The following is a 27,102-nucleotide window of genomic DNA, read 5'->3' as shown; positions in this document are numbered from 1 at the left end:
TTCGCAAGGATGGCTGTCTGGCCTATTCAGTGATAAAAGAAGCAGGCAGCAGAAACAAATTTACAATGCACACCTTGTAGCATTCAAAAATAGAAGCCCACATCTTATTTTGCAATCCTCACCTTTTTGACAAAACGATAATCGTAAATTGTTCCTTCTGTTGGAAATGGGACAGTAAAAGCTTTTGAAGGCTGTTGATCAATACTGCTCAACAATTTGTATCGTTCTCTTATCTCCTTACTAATCGGTCCATTAAGCATTTCTCGCACAACTTGGTCAAATTTCAGTCGATCATCTTCCTTACAGCTAGCTCCTACAGACCATATCAGTGAAAATAAAAAAATACCCTAGAGTTGGGGGGGAAAAAAAAAAAAGTAACACCAGTACCTGCATATTACGAAGTTCTTATTCATCAAAGTAAAAAAAAAAAATCTTTGCCACAAATCACAGTATAATTACACTGGACCAACTTCCATAGCATGGAACCATACTGCTGGTAAAATAGAACACCATTTATGATCAGCATCTGATCACCTTTGCTGTGCAGCAAAATGCCTGACCTGCTTAGCGCAGAGCCATTATTTTGAGAAAGTTCAAGCATAGACTGATTTTTGTTCCAGAACAATTTAGATTATCTTTCTGTTATTCGAAGGCCTATCTCACACAGCAATGGCTATGCCTGCTAACAGGGCTTTCCTTGAATTGTAATCCCTAGAGATCTAAGTAGTAATAAACTGAGATACCAGAAACTGGAGAATCATATAAAATTTTGGCTGGTTTGTATGAAATTCATTAAATTTATATCAAGACATCAAATACATCAGACTGAACTATGTATCAATTGTAAAGAAGGTAATAGTATTTTCCTAAATTGATATTACAAAATATGAATTCTAATGACAAAATATAGGTTTTAATCCTTATGAAGTCCATTTCACTAAAACCTAGTTTGGAATTTCCTATTCTGTATATTAAATAAACTGCCTACCTCAAGCCAGGAGAAAATGTCACAGTCATTCATAGCTTTAACTTTGGCTTCATCAGCAAATTCATCCATCATGCAGTCCATCAGATTCATTAGTGACCGAATTAAGTTTGTATCTGAAGTAGGAGACAGTTCCTGAAAAGAAATAAGAAATGCTCTCAGTTGCAAGTATGTTTTACTCACTGAAAAGAGACTCCTACATGGTGGGGGTTTTTCCTCATTGTGAAGATTAAAAAAATTGTAAGATAGGTGTGTCTAAAATACATTCAGAAGCAAGTAAAACAATACACACAGAAACCTTGCTCACAGCCTTCACCTTAATGGTTGTTTTTAAAAATTAATAAATATAAATTAACATGGTCCAAATAAAATTATTTGTTCCTTTGACACATGGAAGTGAAAATAATTCATGCACTCTGAGTTTCTCAGAAAAGTTCTTTATCCTACCTTTGTGTATTTCCTAATAAACTCAAGACAAAGCGGTACCATTCTGTCAAACAGGCCTATTGTAAATTCTTTATGCACAGAGCTGATTCCCGAATGCATTGTATTTAGCCAAGACATCATTAATGGTCTCCAGCCTAACATATGGGGCTCCATATAGACCATACCACACCTTGAAACCTAAAAATAAACAAACAGGTGCATGTTGTTTTATGCAATCTCCAAAGGTGTTTTTTTCCTATCTAAAAGGACTTAAAATAGCATGCAGTGTTATAACATATAGTTTCTGGGATTATTAAAAGCTGGTATAATGATTACAGTGGGGTTCTGTGAGCCCTGATACAGACACGTTTCAAACGCAGCTCTATTTCTTCAGCCAACAGGAGACCTAATGTCAAAGACAGATTTACCTCTTAAATAGAATTAGTTGCCAATATTAAGGTCACAAAAGGTAATAAACTGATTACTAGAGTGCCTAACACTTGTTTTTAATTGTTATATAATTTTTAAGTAAAAATTCCTTCCCAGTATGACAACGCAGATATTTGTTCTGTTTATATTATCTGAACCTGTATTCATATTCAAGAGAAAATTTTTGCATTCCACAAAGCACCGTCAGAAAAAATAAGTATGATAGATAAAGTGCCAGAAATGTGATTGTTAGTTTTATCAGAATTTGTCTGGGAGATTAAAGATTTGCACATGAATTGTTTTATGTTTCTTGTCAGGCACTTGCAAGGCCCGACCCTGAACGGTTACAGGGTCTTCTGTATATATAATTTACATTACATATGTAAACACGTAATTTTTCACATCATATTGTAAGATTATGAAAAAATTAAACAAGAAAACCAAGGTACAATTTTCTTTTTTTAAAACATATATCAAAGAAATACAAATTTATAATTACTATTCTCAGTTATGTATATTTTTAAAAAATTAGAATATATATCACAATAATCAAAGACATTTGTAATCAGTCTTTCAAAGACAGCTACTTACAGTAGCAGGAGAAGCAACTTCTAAATCCATTGGTTCAAAAATAAGGCTCATTTGCTGTGACATTTTGATGATCTCTCCACTCATGAGGCACAATTTTTTATTATCATCAAGTACAGTATTCATATTCTCAATCCATACTGCATCCACTGGTCCATCAAAAACCAGCCATTTCCTATCTGGAGTCTGGTTTGCAGAAAATATTTTTATTCAAATATTTGCAATTTTTTTTTATGTTTACTGTAAAATAAATATTTTAGATCTATTTTCCACAAAACTACTCAGAGTACAGACTTGAATTACAAGCAGTTTCTGAAATCACAATCTATAATCACAATTTAGTTTTATAATTTTAAAGCACATACCACAGTTAACTATAGAAGGTTAGTATCACTTGTTTCTTTTAGTTATACTTGCAATGCAGTATATTGCTTCTGTCAAACTGCAACATATTCAAATACTTTGACTTATGACACAGTGAGACGGTTAATACAAGTTACTATTCATCAGTAATACCTACAGCACACTTACCATGGAAGGCGATAGGACTAATTTAAGGAATATGGTAATATTTAAATGTAATATGTCTGGGTTTTTACAATATAAGCAAATAGTCATAGGTATTCATCATATTTCTTACAGGAAAATACAAGGCAGTTGTGCAGTTCTGCAAGTGTTATTAGAGTTGGTGAACTTCACACTGATCAACTTCAATATACTATTAGTTTATTTAAGTTTATAGAGGCAAAGAATCTGATACTGCAATCACTAGCAAAAATTAAAGTATCTGTCCAGTAGATACATCTTTTATTATACTCAGTGAAAACAGTTCAATGGACTTCAATGGAACATCAGCCATTAGCCACACTCAGAAAGGAGTTTCTTCCAAAATAAACATCAAAATGCCAATACACATAAACAGCACAGACTTGGGCCCTAATCAGACAAAATAAGGAGTGACAATATGGTTGAAAGATTAAATATTAATTTATTTATAACGTATGCAAACAAACACCTTTATCTTCACATAAGGAATTCTGAAACACAAATTTTGTTTCACTAATATCCAAAAAGTATTTTGCATGGAGCATACTACAATTAAGCCAAACTGCAGACTCTGCATTCAAATGATTAAGCATATGAATCCTACAATGATTGTGCAAACAACATGAAACTAAAATCTAAAATGTAGACATTGAAAATTAATTTCCCAAAATGCTCTCAGCTTGTTAAGCACTTACCTGGGAAGAAGCAAATGCTCTGAAGCTCACTGCTAGGACGCCATCTGACCATTCATGTGACACTGGATCAAATTCTCCATATAGCTGACCCATTGTTATGGATTTGGGATTTAAAACAGTGATCTGAACTTTGTTTTCTTCCATCAGCCCCTGAAGACAGAAAAGTAATAAAATCTGTTAACACCGAACGTGCAATTTATTATGCCATTTGCTTTATTTTGAATTTTACAGTTATATATTAATAAATCTTCATAAAAATTTCACCAGTTTACAGCAGGAATTACACATATTACATCTGCATGATGGTTTACAAGTGTCTAAAGACAATTATCCCAACTTTATCATATGTAGCTGGAAGTCTAATTTTAATACTGAACAGTAGCTTGATAAATGAAAATGGAACAGTTTTGGGTTTTGGTGGTGGTGGTTTTTTTAACTTTAGCGAACTGGACAGTAGGCAGTCAATCAAGAGACCCAAGTTCTATTCTTAAAATTACAGGGATTACAAGAGACCAAGCAATTTTTCCCATGTTTAAGGAATAAATATGACTGCCTTGGTAAATTTCTGAGATTGATGTCAAAATGGTATTACAAAGTTGGTTTGGATTCTTGTTGGGGTATTTTTGTTTGGTTGGTTTTTTACTTAAAACATGTAAAAATATCAAATTGTACTTTTTGATTAAACTTCAACCGATTCTTTCCTTCTCTCCTTGTGACCAACTATGACATTTAATACTGCACATATCAGAGATCAGGTGACTGAAAAACACTGTCCTACAGGAATGAATTACAAGGAAAAGCGACAAACTGCAAACATTCATTTCATCACCTACTTACTATAGCCATAAAATATAAGAAACATCTATCCTTGATTTAAGAAAAAACCTCTTTCTTTCCAAAAGCAGCCCTATCGTTTATGAATGTGAACTGAGAAATCAGGAGTTCAGCATCATTTCATGCCTGTTCTGACTGCCTTCCTCCCACAGATACACATAATCTTTCTTTGTTTCCCTTCATCAAATACAAAATGCAGGAATTTTTATTATATATATTTTATTAATTCAAAGGAGAAACAAATATGTTTATAAAAAAGTATGATTAAAACTTCTTTTTCTGACAGTTTGTATTGAATTATAATTAATTCTAACTTACTTTATTTCACCAAAGTGAATATTCAGAAGGATATGTAGTATTTAAAGAAAAGTGAATATGGATAACATCTTGAAAAGAGTTATAAGCTATGTGAACAGCAAACACACAATCATGACAAAAAAAAAAAATTAAAAAACCCTGAGTACAGCGACTGTACCAGTTGCCCAGCTAAAAAACTAAAACACTGTTGCAATGACAAAAATTGAGATTTACAATCTTCAAGATTTGCAAGTACGTTACGATGTTCTGTTGTATTATTTCTGTTAGCAGCAGCTTACCTCATTCATCACAAATCTCTCCTTCTCATCTTACTCATCACAATGCTCCCTAATTATAAAATTCAGATATAGTCCAAATAGAACTGCTAGAGTTCTCACAACTAAACACTAATCAGTTCGGATCAATGAGAAGATTTCCTTCAAAATGGTAAAAATCCTCAAAAAAAGCAATTTTTATCAAAATGAATTTCTGTTGATTAGTTGGATATCAGTTCTATTGGAGGCAGGGGGTAAGCTCCAATAGGTATGATGGCTACTAATCATTAGAGTTAATTGAGAAGCTGAGCTAAGCGGAAGAAAATCGTCAGATAAAAATTTATTACTCTACCACATAACCTTTCTCATTAACAAAAAGAAATGGGAACAAGTGGACAATGATTCACTGAATTAAAAGGAAAAGCAGCAAGTTAAATATTGCTTTATTGGAGTGATGGGCAGGAACAGAATTTCTCCTATGTACCTAAAAAGCCAAAGTGTCACAATTTAATCTGTAATATAGGAAGCAACTAAGTAACAGCTTTTAATAAGTGATCATAAGAATAGAGTTCTGTTTGATAGCAATACCAATGTGAAAGTCTAGGCAGTCTAGTCTGGCTGATATCTGCACAAAAATACAAGGTGCCTGCCTAAAGGTAGAATCATAGAATGGTTTGGGTTGGAAGGGACCCTAAAGATCATCTAGTTCCAACCCCCCTGCTGCGGGCAGGGACACCCTCCACTAGACCACGTTGCCCAAAGCCTCATCCAACCTGGTCTTAAACACTTCCAGGGATGGGGCCTCCACAACCTCTCTGGGCAACCTGTTCCAGTACCTCACCACTCTAACAGTAAAGAATTTCTTTCAAACATCTCATCTAAATCGTCCCTCCTTCAGCTTAAACCCATTGCCCCTTGTCCTGTCACTACACTCCCTCATAAACAGTCCCTCACCAGCTTTCCTGTAGACCCCCTTCAGATACTGGTAAGCTGCAATTAGATCTCCCTGGAGCCACCTTTTCTCCAGGCTGAACAACCCCAGCTCCCTCAGCCTGTCCTCACAGCAGAGGTGCTCCAGCCCTCCCATCAGCTTCGTGGCCTCCTCTGGACTCGCTCCAACAGCTCCATGTCTCGCCTGTACTGGGGCCCCCAGAGCTGGACGCAGTACTCCAGGTGGGGTCTCACAAGAGCGGAGTAGAGGGGCAGGATCACCTCCCTCGACCTGCTGGTCACGCCTCTTTTGATGCAGCCCAGGACACGGTTGGCTTTCTGGGCTGCAAGCGCACACTGCCGGCTCATGTTGAGCTTCTCATCAATCAATACCCCCAAGTCCTTCTCCTCGGGGCTGCTCTCAATCCATTCCTCACCCAGCCTACAGTCGTGCTTGGGATTGCGCCGACCCACGTGCAGGACCTTGCCCTTGGCCATGTTGAACTTCATGCGGTTCACACGGGCCCACCTCTCCTGCCCATCAAGGTCCCTCTGGATGGCATCCCTTCCCTCCAGTGGGTCGACCGCACCACACAGCTTGGTGTCATCGGCAAACTTGCTGAGGGTGCACTCGATCCCACTGTCCGTGTCGCCGACAAAGATGTTGAACAGTGCCGGTCCCAGGACCGACCCCTGAGGAACACCACTCGTCACTGTTCTCCACTTGGACATTGAGCCGTTGACCGCAACTCTTTGAGTGCAACCATCCAGCCAATTCCTTATCCACCGAGTGGTCCATCCATCAAATCCATGTCTCTCCAATTTAGAGACAAGGATGCTGTGTGGGACAGTTGTCAAATGCCTTCTCCTACAGTGGGCAGTTCTGCATTCAAGATGACCATTAAGGAAGTGTCCTGAAGATCACTTATGCTTCATGGTTATTACTAATTTTCTCTGGGGGTGCCCAGAGTTCATCGAGTGGGCCAGTCACCTCTCAAGTCTCAAATCCTAAACAATTTCAAAAACAGCTACAAAAGTGCTTTGTACTGGGTTTATATCCCATCCTAGCAGACCTGACTAGACTAAATCTAGAGGTCCTTAGAGCACAGAACACTAAAGACAGGAACTACGATTAGATTATTCTGCAAAAGCCTCCACAGCCCAAGTGGCAGGAGTCCAAAGATTCCATATGAAACAAATATTTTGATGGCGTGAATTTGATTTGATATAGCTATACTACTGGAGTACTTAAATGTTCCACAGATAAAAATTATTACCCACTTCTGTTATGTCAGGTGAGAAGTTATTGAGCAGAACAGATCTTGTATTTGTTTCAGATCCAAAATTTGTTTGAAAAATTGAAATACTCTGGTTTCAAAAATAATCAAAATTTGAGACTATTTAGTTTCTGGGTTTACGTGGGTTTATTATATTCTTATCCGAAAATCTTCAAAACTTTGCATAAATTTATGAAGCAGATCCATTGTTTGGTGTATTTTAAACTGAGTAATCTCTGTTAAAAGAGAGTTCAGCAGCTCTTGTGAATAAATTGGAAATCTGGTACAATGCTTACACAAGGAACAGTTTATCATGAAATTTCAAGTAGCTAATCATTCCTTGTCCAATCCAATGAAAGAATTTAGAGAAAACACCACTGTAGAAACTTATGAAATGTACATATTTAAAATTGGGTCATCCTGTCTTATCTAAGTTTGGAAGTACAGCTTCTCAAATTCTTTAGCTTTTCCTTAGACTTTTAAGTTCCTTAAAGTAAATTCTGTATTCACTATAAATACTAAAATATGTTTATGAAATTTATTTCAAAATAGTTTTCACCAGAAATATTTATAAAAATGTTTAGATACCTTCTCACATATGTGTCCCAGTGCTCCTGCCAGAACTCTATACGCACATGTCTTTCCCCCAAAAGGCTCTCCAACTATCATAAAGCCATGACGCACAATCATCATCTCATATATCTGCAGGATCTTCATAGTAAATACGTCGGTCATTTGCAAATTCATAGCATCACAGTTTGTTTTGATGGCTTCTAATAGGTCATTGTAGTCTGGTTTTGGTAGCTTCACACCAGGAAACAAATCAGAAGTAATACCCTATCCAAACAATTAATTGGAAAGTACAGTTATTTTCACAGTAATTTGGTCTGAAACTCATGCAATTAACCCTTTGTTGAAACTAGGCAGACTAATATCTATTTTGATTAAAATAAAATAATTATGAATTTCACATGTCACCCTTGTATGAGCCAAAATACTGACTTTGCAATTTATTGATATTTACTTCATGTATCTTTTTCATGTTTACCTGGGCACACAGAGAAGCAATTAACTATCTAAGCACGTTCTTTCCTGATAAATATTAGCTTTTATTGAACTAGTTTATAAAGATTACAGTTAGAAAGTGGAGAAAGCATTCACCTTTTTTCCTTAAGTGAAAAATAATTAACTGAAATCTAAATGTAAAAGCAAAGATCCTGCAGTTTTGCTTACGACAAAGCAAGAAAGATACAGAATAAACTGAAGACATAACAAACAAGAAAAAGAATCTCTGGGCTATCATTTCAATTACACAGACCTGCAGTATCAACTTGGAAAGCAAGCAAAGATTACTGAAAAATTCTTTGACAGCAATTATTAGTGACCTTAGAATCGCATTATTTTGACATTTTTCTTGTTACTATCTATGTTGGTTTCCTTCTACTATGTGCCTTGGTTTTCTTTTAGCACTGTTAGTTTCCACTGTTAACATGTTAATGAGCATCCCATATCCTGACCTTAAAGTGTTTGTTTTACTAAAGTGTATTAAAATATATATTTATCATTCTGTGCTATATATGTTTATCATTCTGTGCTGTATGTTTTACAATTGCCTATGACAAAAACAGGGCTTTTCCAATGAAAATAATCATATTTTACAAGTAGAAATATCAAGCTATGTTCAAGGTGAGCAGCTTTTCTTGTCTGAAACACATTTGATGTAAAATTTCCATTGGTCATTCATCTCCTCCACTTTTTCTCTACTCTCTCTGTTAAAGAATTAAAGATTTACACACTTGTGCTAGAATGTGGTCTTTCTATGCCTACTAGATTTTATACCTATGATAACGAGAGAAAAAACCCCCCAAACTATTAATCATTTCCTTCTTACAAAATGGATGATGTAAATATGGGGAAATGGAAGAATACCATATTAAAAGAAACTATTCAGTATTACAGCATAAGTTGTACTGCTGGACAAAAGTGTTTTGTCCACAACAGAGCAGGATGAATTTTATAAACAAATTCATTAATAGGGCCCCTAAGCAACATACATTTGTTATTCTATGAAAGTGAAAAATTTATAGTATTAATTCATAAATATACTTAATTTCTGTACATTAAATCCTTAAAATTGCTATTCTTATTCTTAAAGACTGAAACTTAGAGAAACAACTAGTGAAGATGCTTCAATTTTCCCAATTTCTCTAACTTTATCTCCACCATTTCAAAAATTATGAAAATACGAAATCTCACTTCATACTTATGACTTGTTTGCAGGAACAAGTGTGTGGGCAGAGTTTTAATTAAATTAGAGTAACAGTGGCCAGAAACATACATTCACTTTCTTATTCATTATGTTTTCATGTAACTTTGGGCAAGACAATTACCTTTCTGTGCTTCAGATTTCTAAGGCTTTTCCTTAAAATTCCTAAAGGAAAGAGCTTCCATATTACTTTCATGCCCTCATGGGTGTTTTCTTTATATAAATTATCTCATTTTATTCCATTATAAAATTACACAAAAATAAGCATTATGCACTGAAAATATAATTGCAACTAATACGACTGCTAAAATATACCTTTTACTATCTAAAAGAACTCATGAGAGTTTTTGATGTGGTGAGTGTATAACTGCACACAAATTCCCATGGCTGTATATATTTTTTGCCCACATAATATCTTTCCACTAATGTTTAAAAAGGTACACATGAAAGACAATGTTTTCAGTTTCCAAACATCTATATACAGCAGCCCAGATCCTTTCTTCTTTTTCCAACAGGACACAGAAAGCTCATAGCTACCAAAGATGATGCAAACTTTTCGTAATGAAGTTGACAGCTCACATTTGCATTGGGCACGCCTGGTTCAGTCAGAGGTATATTAAAGATGCCTATCCTGCAGCAACAGATTAGAAGTCCAATCCAAAGGGCACATACTAAGACACAGACTGACTGTGTTAGTGCATCCTGCAAATCAGGGGACCAAGTTACAGGTAATTTTCTCAAGCTCAGTTTCATACTGAGATCAACTCAGGACAAGAATGGGTCTGGGCCATTTAGTCTATGTACTATTTTGCACGTTTTAAATGAAAATCTAAATTTTCTCTTATACAAAGGAGACTATTAGTACTTACCTATTTCATAAGAATACTCATAAAGTACTCTGAAATCTTGAATACATAATATATAAAAATAGTATGTTGTCATTTCAAGCAGTAGACTCAGCAGGAACTTTCATTAGTCTGAACTATCAAAACCCGAATGCTCACTATATTTGCTAGGAAGAAACATTTAAGACTAAGTTTTAAAATAATTACAGGCTAGATTAAAAAAGTGTTTGGTCCATCTCTCTGATAAACCTGTTATATACTATTTTTTATCAATTAGTATTTTTAGTGAGCTCTTTACATTACTAAAAATCTGTATGTTTTCTACCTCAAAAAGTGGTAAATCATGAGACAAGAATTTAGGCAGGTTGACATCTGTAATGGACCTAAGGAGCAAAATTTCTTCATCTTCCAATGGATATTTCAGCTAAAAAATATAAAAAATAGTGTTAATTTTTTTTATATTTTCAAAAAACAGATGTTAAACTTGCCTATTTACTGAACAGTTCCTGTTGTACATCTATGTAATTATTTTGGCAGGTTCAGGTCCACCGATAACAACATATGTTCTGGATGTATGTCTATACATTCATATCAAGTTGTTTGCAGTAGGTTTCTATAGTCGGACAATTTCACTTTAGTTTACGCCCAGTGATAGGTGTTAGTATACATTTGATAGGACATTTTTTCTAAACTGTTGATTTTTTGCTAAGATGTATTCTTTTTCTTCCTAAGAAGGATAGTTTTCCCTACTTTGACATAAAACTTCTGCCTTCCGCAAAGTGGAAATTTTAAAAGCTTGCATGTAGCGCTCTCTCCCAGGAAAAAAAAAAAAAAAAGAAAAAAACCCAAAAAAACCCCACGTGCATCTTTTACCACAATACATAGTTTAGTTACTGATTTTGGTTTTTGTAGGGTTTTTTTTTTAATAGTAGGATTATAGGTTGAAAAAAAATTGGAATGGAAGAGAATTATAAATTATACCTAAATAAAAATAACTGAATTAATAAAAGAGCTTGGTTTCTTAATAAAATGTATTCATTCATTGACAAGGCAAGCCAAAACAAAATACTACATTTTTCATAAAGATAAAAGAGCAATCAAAAAGTCACATGTAGCAGATATTAGCCAGCACGTTACTGGAAAGTGTTCACATACTATGGCAAAGGTGTCTGAACCTGGTAAGAAAAGCAGAGCAAAGCAGCGACCAACATGCCAAACAACTCAGTAAATTTGCATTTACCTAGAATTCTTGAAAGATAATCAGCACGCTTAATAAGCACGTCATTCAGTGACAGTGGCGTGGTGAATGGCCCGGTAGCTTTACCTCTTCTCGACTTTCCTCAGTTTATGCCCTAATACATACTCTTTTCATTTTCATAGGTATCACAGAATAAAATTTCAAACAGCTACTTGCTATTATGTAGAATAGTGTACCTTTTCTTACAAAAGAGACACATTACTAAGTTATTGGATGACAAAGAAAATTCAGAAAATCATTTACCTTCAGGTTGCCAGCAGCAGTGAGTACTGACTTCACAGCTCTCATTCCATAATCATAATGGTGCTGAGATGACAACTGCTCTGAACACAGACGATATGTAGCTACAATCTTTACAGATAGAGGTCGAGCAGTAACAAAACCACAAGAATACAGAACAATCTCTGCAATCATGGCATAATCAGGAACCATCATAGCTACTGTTCTGAAGAGAGCCTATTAAACATATATATGAAAAAAAAATCAGAAAAAATTATACCACATTATACAAATTTTTTCTACAATTACATAAAATACTCATTTTTTTCATTATTTCATTAATACAGTGACAGCTAATTAAGTTTAACTATCACGATTATGACTACAACATATTCATCGCTTTCCAAAAATGCTTAGAAATAATTTTCCATTGTGATAATTCATGGTTGTAGGTCATCTTCATTCAAGATTAACAACAAAAACACATAAAACACCACAAGCTCTAGAAAGAATAGGAAAGTGCAATACAACTACCATAAATAAGTTGATGCTATCAGACTCCTACTAGCAATGTTTAGCTGCAGCCTATGCTTCAATTTTACCATTGTTCTACCAAACAAGCATCAGAAAACTTTCAAACATACAAAACTTCCACTATTTTTCATATTCTACCAAAAAGTTTTTTAAATTGTCCTCTTTCCTCTATACAAGTAGTGTTTTTGAATCCTGTATTCATACTGTGTTAGTAAGCAAACTTCCCAGACAATTCCGGGAAATATTTACAAAGACTGTACTTTTCTTCATTTTTATCAATTTATCAATATATTTGCTCAGATTTCCTTTTCTTTCTATGGACACAGGACAAATGTTTTTTTTTAACTTTCTTTTTTTTTTTTTTTATCCTGAGAGTCAGACCTTGAATCAAGCAACCACTTCCTGATGTTTTAAAATTTAGTTTATTCCTATTTTTCAGTCTAATTATTGTTTTTAATTTGTTCTTCTTCTGAGAAGATAATTTTTACTGTAGTGCAATAAAACCCTGAAGTTAACCAATAGTAAGTATTCTTAATAATGTCTATATTTGACAAAAAGTGATTTCTTTTTTAGTTTCTCTATCAGCTAGTAAAAGTAATAAAATGACAAGTGTTATAATACCTTAAGATTATCAGGAAGCTCCGAACGCCCAGCATAACCAGGATTCATGGTAACGAATACAGCACATGTAGGGTTCAATTTTAGTTCAGTTCCTTCAAATACTATTAAATCAGATCCAGAGTTAATGCCTATGAAGAAATAAAAACTAATATCATTGCTGGGCAGGTTCTGTTTTATCTTTAGTCTTTGTCATATCTAAGTGAAAGATATGATTAAAATAACAGGTTACCTCTTTGGATAGTAAAAATCTGCTGAGCAACCACAGAGAGTACTTCCAAATCAATCCTGTTGAATTCATCAAAGCAAGCCCATGCCCCACAAGACAACAAACCCTGGAAGAGACAGGCATATGACTAATAGGTGACTACTTATTTTGGACATACCAATCAAAATATTTCTGCAATAAGAAAAAAGTTTTAATATGCAAAGAAAGGACTTCTGTCCACAATCCAGATCACTAATTTCTAAATAAAATCACTCCAGATAGAATTTGTTTCAAAAAGAATTACAGAAATTTAAAAACTAAGTTTGCTTGTAAAAAAGAAAAAAAAATTAAGACAGATAATCTGTACAAACTAATTCAAAATCCTAATTCTTCTGTGATATGTAAAGTGCCTATCAAATACACACATTTTGCATGTTCTACCTTCATATTCAGTATTTTACAGCTGGACAAGGTGGTAGATTTCAGCACTAAACAAGACTCAAAAAAACCCTACTCTTCTTTTGCAACTATGCTAATAGGGTTCACAGTGAAAAAAGGCAATGTAAGGAATTCCTCACTGCTAAAACTAACCGCTTGGTTATGACATCTTATGGCATACCATGTTATTTAAAATGCAACTAAAGAATAATTCTCTTTTCCTACAGTTCTGGTTAATTCATAAGTCTTTTCCGAGATACGCTTCCCAAATGCTACTGTACCATCTCTGCAGCACTGGTAGTTGACATGGCATCTCATGCTTTTTTAACAGTAATTCTAAAATTCCCATTTAAGACATAGAATTTTGCTTTCATCATTCTAAATAAAACCTCTTAATTTAGCTTATTTTTATGAACTTCCATCATGCTGAATTTTGAAGACAAATCACATCATTCCAATGCTACCTCTGACTCAGAAGGTAAGAATAATGCCAGGGAGGAAAGCATATTAGCTCTATTTTTGTATCATTCCAGTCCAAACCAGGACACTGGGCTAAAAGACACAGAAGTCCATTCAGGATAGATTTTCATAATACAGATCTGTCTACTCAGGCTAATAGTAAAATGAGTATCTGCTTGATTTGTATAATATAATGACTCTTACCAGCTTATTTAGAGTTTAGATTAAACCTCAAGTCCCCTAAAATTTGCAATCAGCTATTAAAAATTTACTCATTGAGATGGCATCTATGTTGCCTATTTAAAGCAAATAAAATCATTATGGTATATTTCATTTTCAAAGCACAGAAAAAACATTTTGATATCTCAGTTGAACTCTTCCTTATGGTAACAGCTATCTGCACAATACTAGCATTATATAGCACCCTGGAAGTGGAGAAAGATACATTTACAATACCTTAAGACCACTTCAAGTGCCAAAATAATTAAAGGGCTTTAATATAATTGAGAATATGACCCTCAAGATTTATCCAAACCTTAAAAAATTTTCCTAATGCAAGGTAATCCAATCCATCAGAACAATTGAAAACCACACACTGTTTTGCTACAGCCTTTGCTAAATCTTTTGTAGTTTCTGTTTTTCCAGTTCCAGCAGGACCTTCAGGGGCACCTCCAAGATGTAGGTGTAGTGCACTAAATAGGGTTCTAAAAATAAAATAATAGAGAAAAAAAAATTGTATTAATTTTTATGCTATTTTTCCAGTTGCTCTAACTTTTAACAGAAACTTTTAAAAAATTTGTTTCATGTCTGCATTTTCCTGTGATGGTACAGTGTACTTGCTTCTGGCCAGCTGTAGTTTACAAATGTGTAGTAATGCATGAGTTTACTAGAAGTTCACGATAAAGAATAGCTTACTTTCCACTTTCTAAATCTAAATCCTCCTGTAATTTATCACTAATTATAGTGCCACAAAAGATTAATTTTATCACAAATTTAAATTAAAATATTCATACACGACCAATTCTATTCCACTGAAAGAAATGTATCCTATGCCTATTAGAACATAAAAAATACAATTCTGGAGTCATCTATACTCAGGACTAATTAAAATATCTCAAGTAAATTCTTGCTAATATAGTACATTTAGTAACTTGCAGATTTACCTGTAGCATCTGTCTGTAAGTGGAGTAATAACCAGCCTAGGGGTATTGCCAAGATATTCATATCCATACCTCAGTCCAGCATTGATCATCTTTGTTTGCAGATGCCCTTCCTAAGAAACAAGGCATTAATTTTATAGATTAAATAAATAATGTTTAAAAACCGCACAACCATCCACAACTCAACACTGTTTCTCAAGGTCCTAAACAGGCCTAATGCTGTTAGAAACAACTATGTGGCAGACTACTGATTGCTCTGAGACACTAGTTTCAATGTGATGCAGACAAAAATTAATACACACTGAAAGTATTGATGCAAAAAGACCATTTTTTACATTAACTGTTATCTAAGAAAAGATCCTACTAACTATTTGGCAGAGTAAAACTGTCTTGTATAGCTAGTTAGAAAGTTAACAGACTTTCTAAAAGGTAAACAGAAGTAATCATGAACACTAGCCGTAGGTATGGTCAATCTGATAACTCTGATACGGCAATGTGTTATCCCTACACATACTTTTTTGTTTTAATTTCACATGCAATATCTTCTGTATTACAAGAAATCTTGTCCTGATGAATGTAAAATATTGTATCCTACCACTATCCAGTATAAACATTGTTATTTTGCCAACAAATGTAATGCACAAATAAAATAATATTGACATTAAGTCAGATTAAAACCTCTAACTGAAAATTGTCATCCCTATAGCATTATCTATCCTGCAGAATCAGAAAACCAAAATACAGTCTTTGAGAGAACAAATTTTCCCTGTAACCACCCCCCCTGCAAATTCAGCAAATGTACTGAGACTCAGCAGGAATGAAAAAAGGAGTTTTAATTAAAATCTGTTTGCGCATGGCTACTGGCCATTCTAGTTAGCAATCCATAAAATGATTGGTTATAGGTATTCTCTTATCAGCAGAAATTTTCATTGTAGTGTAAACATTCTCTGTGTCAGCAAGCATGCAGAAATTGAAAAGCTGTGAACAGAAATTACTTTCTAATAGGATTGAGAGGTATCACTTACCTCCCAGTAGTACCTAAGCTGACTTAACCATTCAAAGTCACTCTCATCTTTGACCTTCTTGCTTACTAGAGATGCAAGAACATCCCTAGCATGAACATCAAGCACAACAAGTGCTCCTAGAGTCACTCGATTCTGCTTAGACAGCTTTCCTCGTACCAAGGTGACAACGTCCTCAATCTGTCTATTATTCTGTTCCAGAAAATCCTCTAGTGCCTGCAAAAATTTTAAGAGTTAAAAAGTTGCATGTCTAGTCTGAGGCATGATTTTTTTCTTATATTACTTTTATTTCTCTGTATTAAAAAGTTCCTTCTCATTATAATAGTAGTACAATGTCCTTCATTCACTGGTAGTTCAACAGAGTTTGGTTTTTTTTTTTTTTTTTTTACTTTTACAGAACCGTATGTGAAACATCAATGATACATATGTGGAAACAAACCAGTATACACTATTTTCTTCCTGGAACACAAGAAATAGTCCTTATTTTTTTATATATTTCACATTAAGAAAAGGAAAATGCCACGTGTTTTAAAGATCTACTTATATGTATACAATATACTTTCTATGGTTAAGGGACACTGTTGCACTAGAAAAACTCCTTTATGTCCTACAACAGTTAGAAACAATAACACATGTATAATTCAAAAAGAGTTAACAAGAAAATGCATTTTCCAGCAATTTTTCAGTTTATTGACTTTTGGTTATAGTCTGTGTTCAGTTAGCTTAATCATTTATTTTACACAGTAATTGATAGTTTCTTTCATGCTAGTAAGTTGCTGGTAAACAGGAAAGGCCCAATTAAGGAAAGCACTTGTATCATGACAGTGCTTAGATGTGGTTAAGTGCCTTACTGAATTGAAATACAAAAGTGGGAATTAACCTTAGTAGTGCATTCACACCAAAGTATGTTTCTATAGACGAACGGCTTCTATTTGTCTGGAGAAAAACTTACTGAGGCCTGGTTTAGATTTTTCTCCCTGCTAGCCTGCTGCTCATCTCCAAACACACTGGGGACTGGTAACTCTCAATAGATTATGATGATTTTAAGATCTCTCATCTCAGCTAGCTATTTTCCAAACATTAGGTTTGGATAATCATCTGCTTAGTATGACTTATACTGATTTATTCTCATAAATAAAAAACCACAGAGTTCAAAAGCAGTTCATCCTCTACAGTGTTGCATTAGAAGTTCTGACCAGGACAATATCTGAAATATATCACTTAAGTCAGGCATAATAACCCACTTGCTTACCACCAAGCTTTCCTCAGCAAACATGAGATATCAGTTGAGGCACGGAATATGTCCTTAACTCCCATACCAGTAATATTCCTTGGTGCTATCCTTTTGACAATATGACTCTATTTCACTGAGAATGCACATGGTCCTCAAGACAATGTTCTTAAAATTTATGAAACACCTTTGTTTTTATACAGCATCTTAGTTCATTATTTCGTTTTAATAAGAAATGTGCACCTTTGATTTATGTATCTGCATCACAACAGTTATTTGTTGGAAACAACTCAAAAATGTTTGAAAGGGAGTATGTGTGTGTGTGCGAGTGTGAACATATATTTAATATTAGTGATTTAAATGATATTGGCATCCTGTCCCAGAATACACTGAAGTGCTTTCGGCATAATGAAGTCTTTTTGGCCTCTCATGTGGTCACTGATTGACTGTCATGTTTTTTTATGCTTTAGTATACAACATAGGCATGGAAAAGAGAAAGAGTATCGAAGGCTGAGAGTTCTCTCTGCCACAGATTTGTGAGAGATTGTCAGGAGATGCAAATGTCTCTCCACTGCTTCAGTACACGCAAGGTCCTTTCCACAGCAGAATGAAGATTTTTGGTCTGAAGCCAGATGAACAGAATTCCCACTGCAACAGAATTTGAGTGAAAGCTACAGGAAGGTTTCCCTGCCTGCCCATGTACAAAAAAGGCTTGATACAGACCAGCACAAGAGCTTTTGTCTAGGCTCAGAATTCTATAATAAACATTCCTAAAAGGAAACTAATTTAACCCTTGCTTAACTTCCTCTTTTATTCACTGACAACATTAACTACAGACTCATTAATGTGAGGTTGAGTTTGGTTTTGTTTTTTAATTGAAAATCTCTAAGATTAGAAATCTTGTCTCTCCTTCCTGAAAGTCTTTCACCAATTAAGGCTAAATGGTGCAGAGTATGTAGGAGCCTTATTTCTTTCCCCAGGAAACGGAGGATCTCCTCTATTACTAGGAAAAGAAAATATTTTCAAATCTTTTTCAAATCTTCTGATCTGTTGCAAGATTTATTCCTTGTATTAGCAGATAATGCCCTCTACTTCCTTTAATTCCCTCTTCCAAGACACTCAGAAGCTTCTTACCCTTGTATGTCAGAAACTACTCAAAAAAGGCACTATTACCAGGAGCCATTACTTCAACTTCTGAATAAGCAGAAAGTGTTATACAGCCTTTAAATACTGTTCCTTATATGGATTAAAGATTAGATTTAACATTGTGTTTGTGGTACAGGTCAGCTATATATGAACAGGGAGAAGCCAAAAACACAATACTGTAGACGCTCTTTCAATTTTCAATTTGTCATTGCAAAAAATAGAAATGAAGAGAAGACTACGATGAAGCATCCCAAAGTTACAACTTTACGTGTAACTGTGAAAACCTTGATGTTTCTTTCTGTCCAAACACCAGAGAATGAAAATCTAGTTGCCTCATCTGATGGTGCTAATTCTGGAACACTTCCAAATACAACAGGTGAGAGCATTAAGTCTTAGCAATAAACGGAAGAAAGATTTTACAAAACATGCATCCTGAACCTTAATTCAATGCCTTAAGTACCTTTATTCCCACTAGCATTAGCTAATAGATTATAAATTCTGTACCAGTCACACATATACATTTATTCATCATTTGACAAGGGTGAGGATGGTATATCTCTTCTAATGCTAGTCCTAGTCCATCTTCATAAAAAGCATTAAACATTAATGAAGATAAGTTAGACTTCTGAACCAGAGACAGACAAGCTGCCTTAGTCTGTACACCTGAATACATCACTGGGCTGCTTTCACAGAAACGTCATCTACATGTTGAGCTAAATAGAATGCACTTTGACATAGTGCAGAAGCATTGGTGCCTATATCAAAAAGGAAATATTAACATCAAAGTCTTCAAGGATCACATTTCAGGTAGATCTTTAAAGTAGATACTCAAAAGATTAACTATTACATTGAACACTTACTCATCCGAAAATGTTATTACCAAAGGTCTGATTTACTACTGCATTATATCAATTTGACATAAATTTAAATTTAAAATATTCTTACCGTTTGGCCATTTCTAATAGACATCTGCACTTGCATTGTCCAGAAAGTTTGCGATACACAAAGAATTGTTTGTCCAGGCCACTCTCTTACCCAATTAACACGTGGAGTTTTTGGATAAGCTTCAAGTGCACATCCAATGACCTAGACAGGAAAAAGCACACTATAACTACATGCAAAAACAAGTAATGTTCAGTTTTAGAATTAATTTATGTCAGGTTGTATTACTGAGACTAAAAAATAAATCAGGGTCTAAATTCAGCCTCAAATTCAACTCTATAATACTGATATCTTGCAAGCAAATCTCAACAAAGCTCAAAGCCCCCCAAAATGTCATAATATGAACAAAGTGATCACATCAAATTTCTGAGAATTGATTTCACAACACATTCTGAAATGATTCTTGGCCAGCAGATACTTAAAATTTTCTAGCTCCATCTACAATGAAACCATAAAACAGTTACAAATACAATTTAGTTAGAAGTAAGATCCTAAACTGAATGTTTTTTTATCTGTTCATTCTAGTAAAAACCCAGAGCTTTTATTTTTGCAGATCATATTATTTAAACTTATGTCTAACTTCAAGTGTATTTTCTAATAATAGAATAATTAATCTGGTTCTAGTGCCACTCAAGGATAATGTCAATTAAATCAAAACTTGCACTGGAAAAGAATCTTCCAGCCTATACCAACAGGTTATTTTCCTGCCATTAACAAAACCCAAGCAAGAATAAAGTCTTATTATCAACAAACTCCTCAATAAATTCAGATGGCTGCTCATACTAGCAGTGTAAACTCCTTGAGTGAAAATCTGCCGTTTGTTTTGCAGTTCAAGCCTCTTTGCTTTTAACAATCTAAACACACAATAGCATCAATAAAAAAATACATCTATGAGGAGAAAATGTGTCTGTATTGACATTAAAACTATGTAAATGCTATCTGGTTTAGATCATTCAAAGTTCTGTAGTCAAAGCTAAATGCAGACAAATGGTGCTGAACCATTTCTTATTCATGCAGCTCAGTTTGTCCATGTCTGATATGCACCAAATAGATCAAGTTATTCACTTTCTTCTGTACTGATGTCACTACAATAATTAAACTGTCGTACTGTAAGACAGTGTCAGGGAAAGTGTGTGCACATTTAATTACCTCACTTGACACTGAAAAGGACCACAAAAATGAAGATGACAAAGATAGCTAAATATATGACACAATGATGAGACACTGTAAACATCAGAATGATACAATTTGAAAAGAACAGTTAAGGGTCTTGATTAATGTAGCCATAATTAAGAGGAACATTAAAAAAAGGGGGGGGAGCAATCTTTCAGTTTAATCTTGTCCCTTAATAGGACATCCAGTGTAGAACAATCTCTGGCAAAAGAATCCTTGGCACAAATGTTTTTGACTCTACCACTTAATTTTAAAGAATTTTAGAGAATTTTACAACCAGAAATTGACACCAGAACTAAAAAAAAAAAAAAAAAAAAAAACACACAAAAAAACCCCCAAAACCACCAACCAACCACAAAGCCAAAAACATATAACCTTTAAAGACTGAATTCATGGGTTTAATATTCATGCTAGGCACAAGAATAAAAAAGTGAATTCAGTACATGTTAACGTTTACTGAAGAAATCAATGCTAAATGACATTAGCCTAGAAAATAAGAGGTTAAGACTTGTTACCTTGTGGACAGACTTCAGCATAGCTGCTTCCAGTTCAACCAGCCATTTTTCAACTTGACCTCTAGCTTCTGATGTCGAGATTGTCTCTATGAGTTCCACAGTCTCTCCTTCGCTACTTTTAATGTGTGTAATATCTAATACATCAGAAAATTCCACTCTTGCAATTCCTTCAAAACACTTTTTCAAGTGAGGTTGTACTCTAGAAAACAAAATTAGTATTATACCGCTGCTGACAATTTTTTCTTGCCAAAACTACCAAAGAAGTTCTATTAAAAAAAAAAATTCGGAACAATTTACTTAAAAGATCATTTTATGTTTGTATAAAAAAAAGTTTATCCTCAACAGTAATTCTTGTGTACTACCCCTTGCAAGGTGCCTACCACAATATTTTTTGAAGATCAGTTTAAAGATGTAAAATATTATGTATAGTCTCTGCAACATACAAACAAGTAAGGATAAACAAGTATTCTTTCTTTATCTGATAATCCACCTGCAGTACATAAAATTCCATTATTTATACCTTCCCAGCAAACTATAGTAAACATTAAGGAATTTGAGAAAAGCAACCAAATACAACCTTAACACAATAGCTTGTAATAAATAAATAAATAAAAACCTTTAAGATTTTTTCCTCACAAGATCTTTTGCCCTGTTCATTGCAGTGTATGAATATTTCTCTGTGACTGAGCTGGCTTTTTATTGGGGTTTTCTTTGTTCTTATTTTTGCATTACCTTGCACTGCATTCACTGCATGCTATCAAGTCTGCATATTGGAAATCAAGCCCCAGTTCCTCTGCTTACAACAAAGGCTATATTGCTTAACGAGATCACTTCTGCAGGAACCTTGTAGAGTTAATTCCACTCAGTATCAGAAGGACTTAAACTGAATTATACTTTTTGCAGTCTAATCCTGAATGAGTCAGGGGATTAGAAATCCCAGACAGAGTTAAAACATGGCAAAACAATCTGAAATACTTTAATTAGGTCTGCACCCAAAAAGGTAAGACTTAAGTCAGCAGTATACAGGTTCCATCTGATATTCAATTTTCTACTGGGAAAAATCAGGTATGTGAATTTCACCATGAATTACTATATGGACTTCTGATCCTTCTGAAAACCAGTATATGGAAGGGTTACTAGTTTAGAAAATAGAACTGAATTTAATTACCCATATTAAAAATTATTCTGTGTTCACCTGTCAAAATCTAACCAAGTAGATACTTAACACCATAACTGTTAGTGAGAAAAAAAGAGAGTTCTGGGCTCAGAGAAACAATATGACAAGACTATCTGCATGCACTGAGGGTCACAAATACATCTCTTAAATATTACCATACCGAGTAGGATCTTTGGTCTCTGAAAGAATCTCAAGCAGTTCATCATTAGATAAAAAAAAGAATCTGGGGAAAAACAGGCGCTTCTTCTCTAGGTATTCATTAAGTCCCTTGAGAATTAGCTCCAGAAATTCATTGCACTTCCTCAGTTTTTCCAACATCTTGTCTATTATTACTACTGTCAGCACACGTTTGCCCTGGAAAAGAAATTATTCCAGATGTTAATGTTAATGGCTTCTCAAGTAAATCACCACACAGCACTACAGGAAGTCTTAAGCAAAATTAATCTTTATTTCAAATTCTGCTTTACTCAAACCATTGTCAGTGTTACAATTTACTAACCTTCTTCATTTGCTAGGGTTCACTGGAAAAGTAGTTAGGCAGTTAGTGTTAAAGTAAATTTTTCAAAACATGAACTATTATTTTTGAAAATAATTCATTCATCAAACAGTGCAACTCCCAACATTCTGTTGGAGCACCATCAATTTATACAAGCTATTCAATTGGATTATGTAATTAAGCAACATGAACAATTAAAACATTTTGATGGATTTTTAAAAGCGTACATTTATGACTACAATGCCGTCACACATTAAGTAGTAATCATTTATCAGAGTTCAATGCAAAAATATTTCCTTCCATATAAAATATATAAATATATGCACAAGATTATAAGTACTGACATGGCAAATTTATACATCGGCAATACTGACTCTTCAGTACTAAATAATAATGTGGTCTAAAAAGAGGTATTCTCTCATCCTAATACATTTACTAGCTAAATACCTGTTTAAAGGTTTTTGCTAGCAAAATGTGAAAAGTTATACTTGCTTTAACAGTATAAAAAAATTATATTTTTATTTCTTTTTACAATAGAAATAGATTAAGACCTGTCAAGATACACTATTGGATAAACACTAGGTTTCTTGTATTTATACACTGTGTAGTTGACAAAATATACATTAAGACATATAGAGCTTTCCAAATTCTTTCTAGTGCTTTACAAATTAACCTCTCAAATTAAAAGAATATAAATGCTTAGAAAAGCTACTGCATAAGATGAAAGTTCTCTCAATTAATACAATACAAAAAAGATTTTGCAAAAGATGTAAAGGTTGCCAAACTAAGAAGCTTCAAAGAAATACAGGTGTCCAAACATTAGGTTCTAGCATTTTATATGCCTTATGACCAATTTATAGCCTAATCATCATTAAATTTTTTAATCTTGCTCACCAAGCATGGGGTTTTGGGAATAAAATGAGACACATGTTGCAAAGTAGGAAATTATGCAGATTTATGACTGAGTAGGTCAAACCAAGCAAATGCTTCTGCTCCATTCCACTACAGGCTTGGGCTCATCTGTGACTGGCTTTATTCTAGTTCAGTTCTAGTTCCGGCCCATGCCAGTACATTAACTGACGACTTAACCATGAACCGATTCAAGCCCACTCATGTTGCAATGGATAATGTTCTACAATGACAAAGTCCCGGCAAGGAAATGGAGATTGATTAATCCCAATCCCCTGCTCCACTTCCCAAAGTCTGGGAACACAGCTTCTGCTATAGCTTCTCCCTTACTACCTAAATCAGACTGCATTTCCCAGGAATTTGAATAGGGCCAAAATGACCACAGGTGAGATGGAAACAGAGCTAACTAGAAACGTTAGTCAACATTTAGGTCCCTTCTGCTCTGTCCAGTGAGTCTGCACATGTAAGCACACCACATAGAACACATACCCAGGATTAAAAGGAAAAAAGCCACAGGTATATCCAAACAAAAGAAACACCAAAGAGATTGGTAGGGAGAATTTCAGTCTATTCAATGTATTGAGGGGCTGTAAGAACTGCTGACAGTAACAACAAAGAATGCTCCCAACAACAGACAGCAGAAATCAAAGATGCACCCAGACTATTTCCACTAGGAACAGCTTTGTCAGAGCCCATTACAAATACAGAATGTCCCACTCAGAAAAGTCCCTGATAGAGTTTGCAGTCTCACAGACCAGAAGCACAGGTGACTCATGTTGCAAGGGACAGATGAGGAGAGACAAGCTAGACTGCTGTGCAAAGCTCAGAAGGTACAAAAGATATCTGTAAGAAACAAAACCATCATAGGGTGACAATACAGATTTGACCCAGTAACTTGACTGCTGTTCAGCTTTGGTTTGGTAAATTTAGTAACAAATTCCAAGTTCAGTTTCAGTTCAACAACTCATAACATTTTGAAATTATTTGCATGCACGTTCAGCTTTGGTTCAATTCCCTGCTCACATTACACATGTACTTCCAATCTACTGAAAAAACCCAGAATTGGATGTTTATCTAATTGATCTTCATGGGGGTTCACCTCCCTAATACAATAGTGTTCCTTTGTACATGAAATACATTTACCTTGTTACTTGCCTCTTCCATCATACCAAACCAAACCAAACTCAATAGCTACATATACTTTTCATCTATACATAGACAATTAAGCTGACAGCATGCAAACTTATTTCATAATTGGTTTTATGAAACAGTTTTTAATGCACAAACAACAGCATAACTATACATTGTCAACAGTTTTTGTTCCCTTTCTTAGCATATTTATCATCAGCAAATAGAATAAGTGCAACTGGTTTTATAAATAGGATTCTTCCTGCTTGTTTTTTTTCTTTCATATGAGAAAAAGTCAGGGAAAAAAAATTATGCTTCAACATAGATTTCCTATTTACAGTTCTACTAAGTCATGAAGAAAAAAGGGAATGCCATCACTCTCAGTCATTCAAAACATCAGTGTAACTTATTTTGTCAGTGACACTGTCAGTGTCAATTAGGGGGGAAAAATGTATCAAGAAAATAGTATAAATCAGGCGTATAAAAATAGTTTGAGTACCCTGTTAAAAGACCATCACTAACTCTAGTTTCTAAATATAATTATTAACATATCACAGGTTACAGCCTGGAATTTTTTTTTGGTTGGATGTTTTTCTTGCTTTTTTTGGTTTTTTCTGCTTTCTTCCCCACAAAGACAGAAAAGCTTCCATATCCTACATTATTTTTTTTTAATTTATGGGAAGTGGAAATTAAACCACTAAGTAATTTAACCCTCTTTAACATGCATTGCTTAAATTAGATATTTAAAATGAAAGAATAATATATGACTATTCAAATTTGTGATGAAAAGCTAAGAAAATAAAGGAATTTTATAACACACAGCAATTTTATAATACAATGGGATATAAATGCAAAAAAGCACAAACAGACTCAAGTTAGCTTTATGCTTTAAGACCATTCATATAGACTAGGGAAGAGCATTCTTTTAAGCTATGAAACTCAAACATTACATTTGTGGAAACAGAGTGCCATCTTCTGGAAAATAATGCCTACTTGTTTAGGCAAAATCAACATTAGATCGTTAAACTTCCATTCTGGCATTTACAGACTTCTTTACAAACAAAAGATGACTCTCTTTACTGCCAATGACAATATATTTCACATTCCAAAAATACTTTGTATTTGATTAGCATTGAATATCTGAATTAGAAGATTTTATCAAAACAGATCATCCAGCACACAATGTTCAGAAATATACTAAACAAAATTCTGAAAGTCTTGCCCTTTTTTATTTTTACCCAATTTCTCCCCCAAAATGAATAGTATTGATTTCACAGCTCTATGGGATAAATTCTTGATTTTCTTCTAAATCAGAAGAAAGAAAGAGAAAGAAGGGGGGGAAGGAGTGTGAGATGGAGGGGGGGGGGAGAGTGAGAAAGAAGATAATAAAAAATGAAAAATAACTTTATTTTTAATTGATCAAGCTGAATTGCCAGGAAACGAAGCAGATGCTTCTTTTTGTATACTACACATTTTCTGTATTCCTACATTAACACCATATCTGCAATCTGAAAAGAACCCAAATCAAAAGTTTTTAGACTGAGTGAAGGTTTTAGCATTTGTCCTAATGACATAATGGATCTCTGAAAGGTCTGCAAAGGCAGGAGACTGATGAAAATAAAGCTGTATTGGGTTTGCATGGCAAGGTTTTGGTAGCAGGGGGGCTACAGGGGTGGCTTCCGTGAGAAGCTGCTAGAAGTTTCCCCTATGTCTGATAAAGCCAGTGCCAGTTGGCTCCAAGATGGACCTGCCACTGGCCAAGGCTGAGCCCATCAGTGACAGCAATAGCACCTCTGGGATAACATAGTTAAGAAGGGGGGAAAAAAACCTGCACAACACCAGGAGCAATTGCAGCTGGAGAGAGGAGTGAGAATATGCAAGGGGAACTCTGCAGACACCAAGGTCAATGAAAAAGGACGGGGAGAAGGGGCTCCAGGCACTGGAGTAGATTCCCCTGCAGCCCATGGTGAAGACCATAGTGAGGCAGGCTGTCCCCTTGCAGCTCATGGAGGTTAATGGTGGAGCAGATATCCACCTGCAGTCCATGGAGGACCCCACACCAGAGCAGCTGGATGC

The 27,102-nt window shown here is 34.7% G+C and overlaps 1 protein-coding gene across 1 annotated transcript in view; it reads right to left on the bottom strand.

The window, feature by feature from the left end:
* Positions 1-27,102, bottom strand: part of DNAH7 (dynein axonemal heavy chain 7) — a 116,651-nt gene that overhangs the window by 60,792 nt on the left and 28,757 nt on the right. Inside the window, exons 19-34 of the mRNA XM_054829246.1 lie at positions 22,654-22,847; positions 21,317-21,515; positions 19,632-19,772; positions 16,313-16,525; positions 15,291-15,400; positions 14,663-14,831; positions 13,255-13,357; positions 13,026-13,153; positions 11,895-12,107; positions 10,719-10,817; positions 7,871-8,119; positions 3,670-3,819; positions 2,432-2,614; positions 1,433-1,609; positions 989-1,120; positions 123-347 (exon numbers count right to left, since the gene is read on the bottom strand). Coding sequence (XP_054685221.1) covers positions 123-347; positions 989-1,120; positions 1,433-1,609; positions 2,432-2,614; positions 3,670-3,819; positions 7,871-8,119; positions 10,719-10,817; positions 11,895-12,107; positions 13,026-13,153; positions 13,255-13,357; positions 14,663-14,831; positions 15,291-15,400; positions 16,313-16,525; positions 19,632-19,772; positions 21,317-21,515; positions 22,654-22,847 — 2,685 coding nt within the window. The remainder of the gene's footprint in view (positions 1-122; positions 348-988; positions 1,121-1,432; positions 1,610-2,431; positions 2,615-3,669; positions 3,820-7,870; positions 8,120-10,718; positions 10,818-11,894; positions 12,108-13,025; positions 13,154-13,254; positions 13,358-14,662; positions 14,832-15,290; positions 15,401-16,312; positions 16,526-19,631; positions 19,773-21,316; positions 21,516-22,653; positions 22,848-27,102) is intronic.

This window comes from Grus americana, chromosome 6 (genome assembly GCF_028858705.1).
Source record: "Grus americana isolate bGruAme1 chromosome 6, bGruAme1.mat, whole genome shotgun sequence".
NCBI classification, from domain to species: domain Eukaryota; kingdom Metazoa; phylum Chordata; class Aves; order Gruiformes; family Gruidae; genus Grus; species Grus americana.
This window is presented reverse-complemented; position numbering and strand designations above follow the sequence as displayed.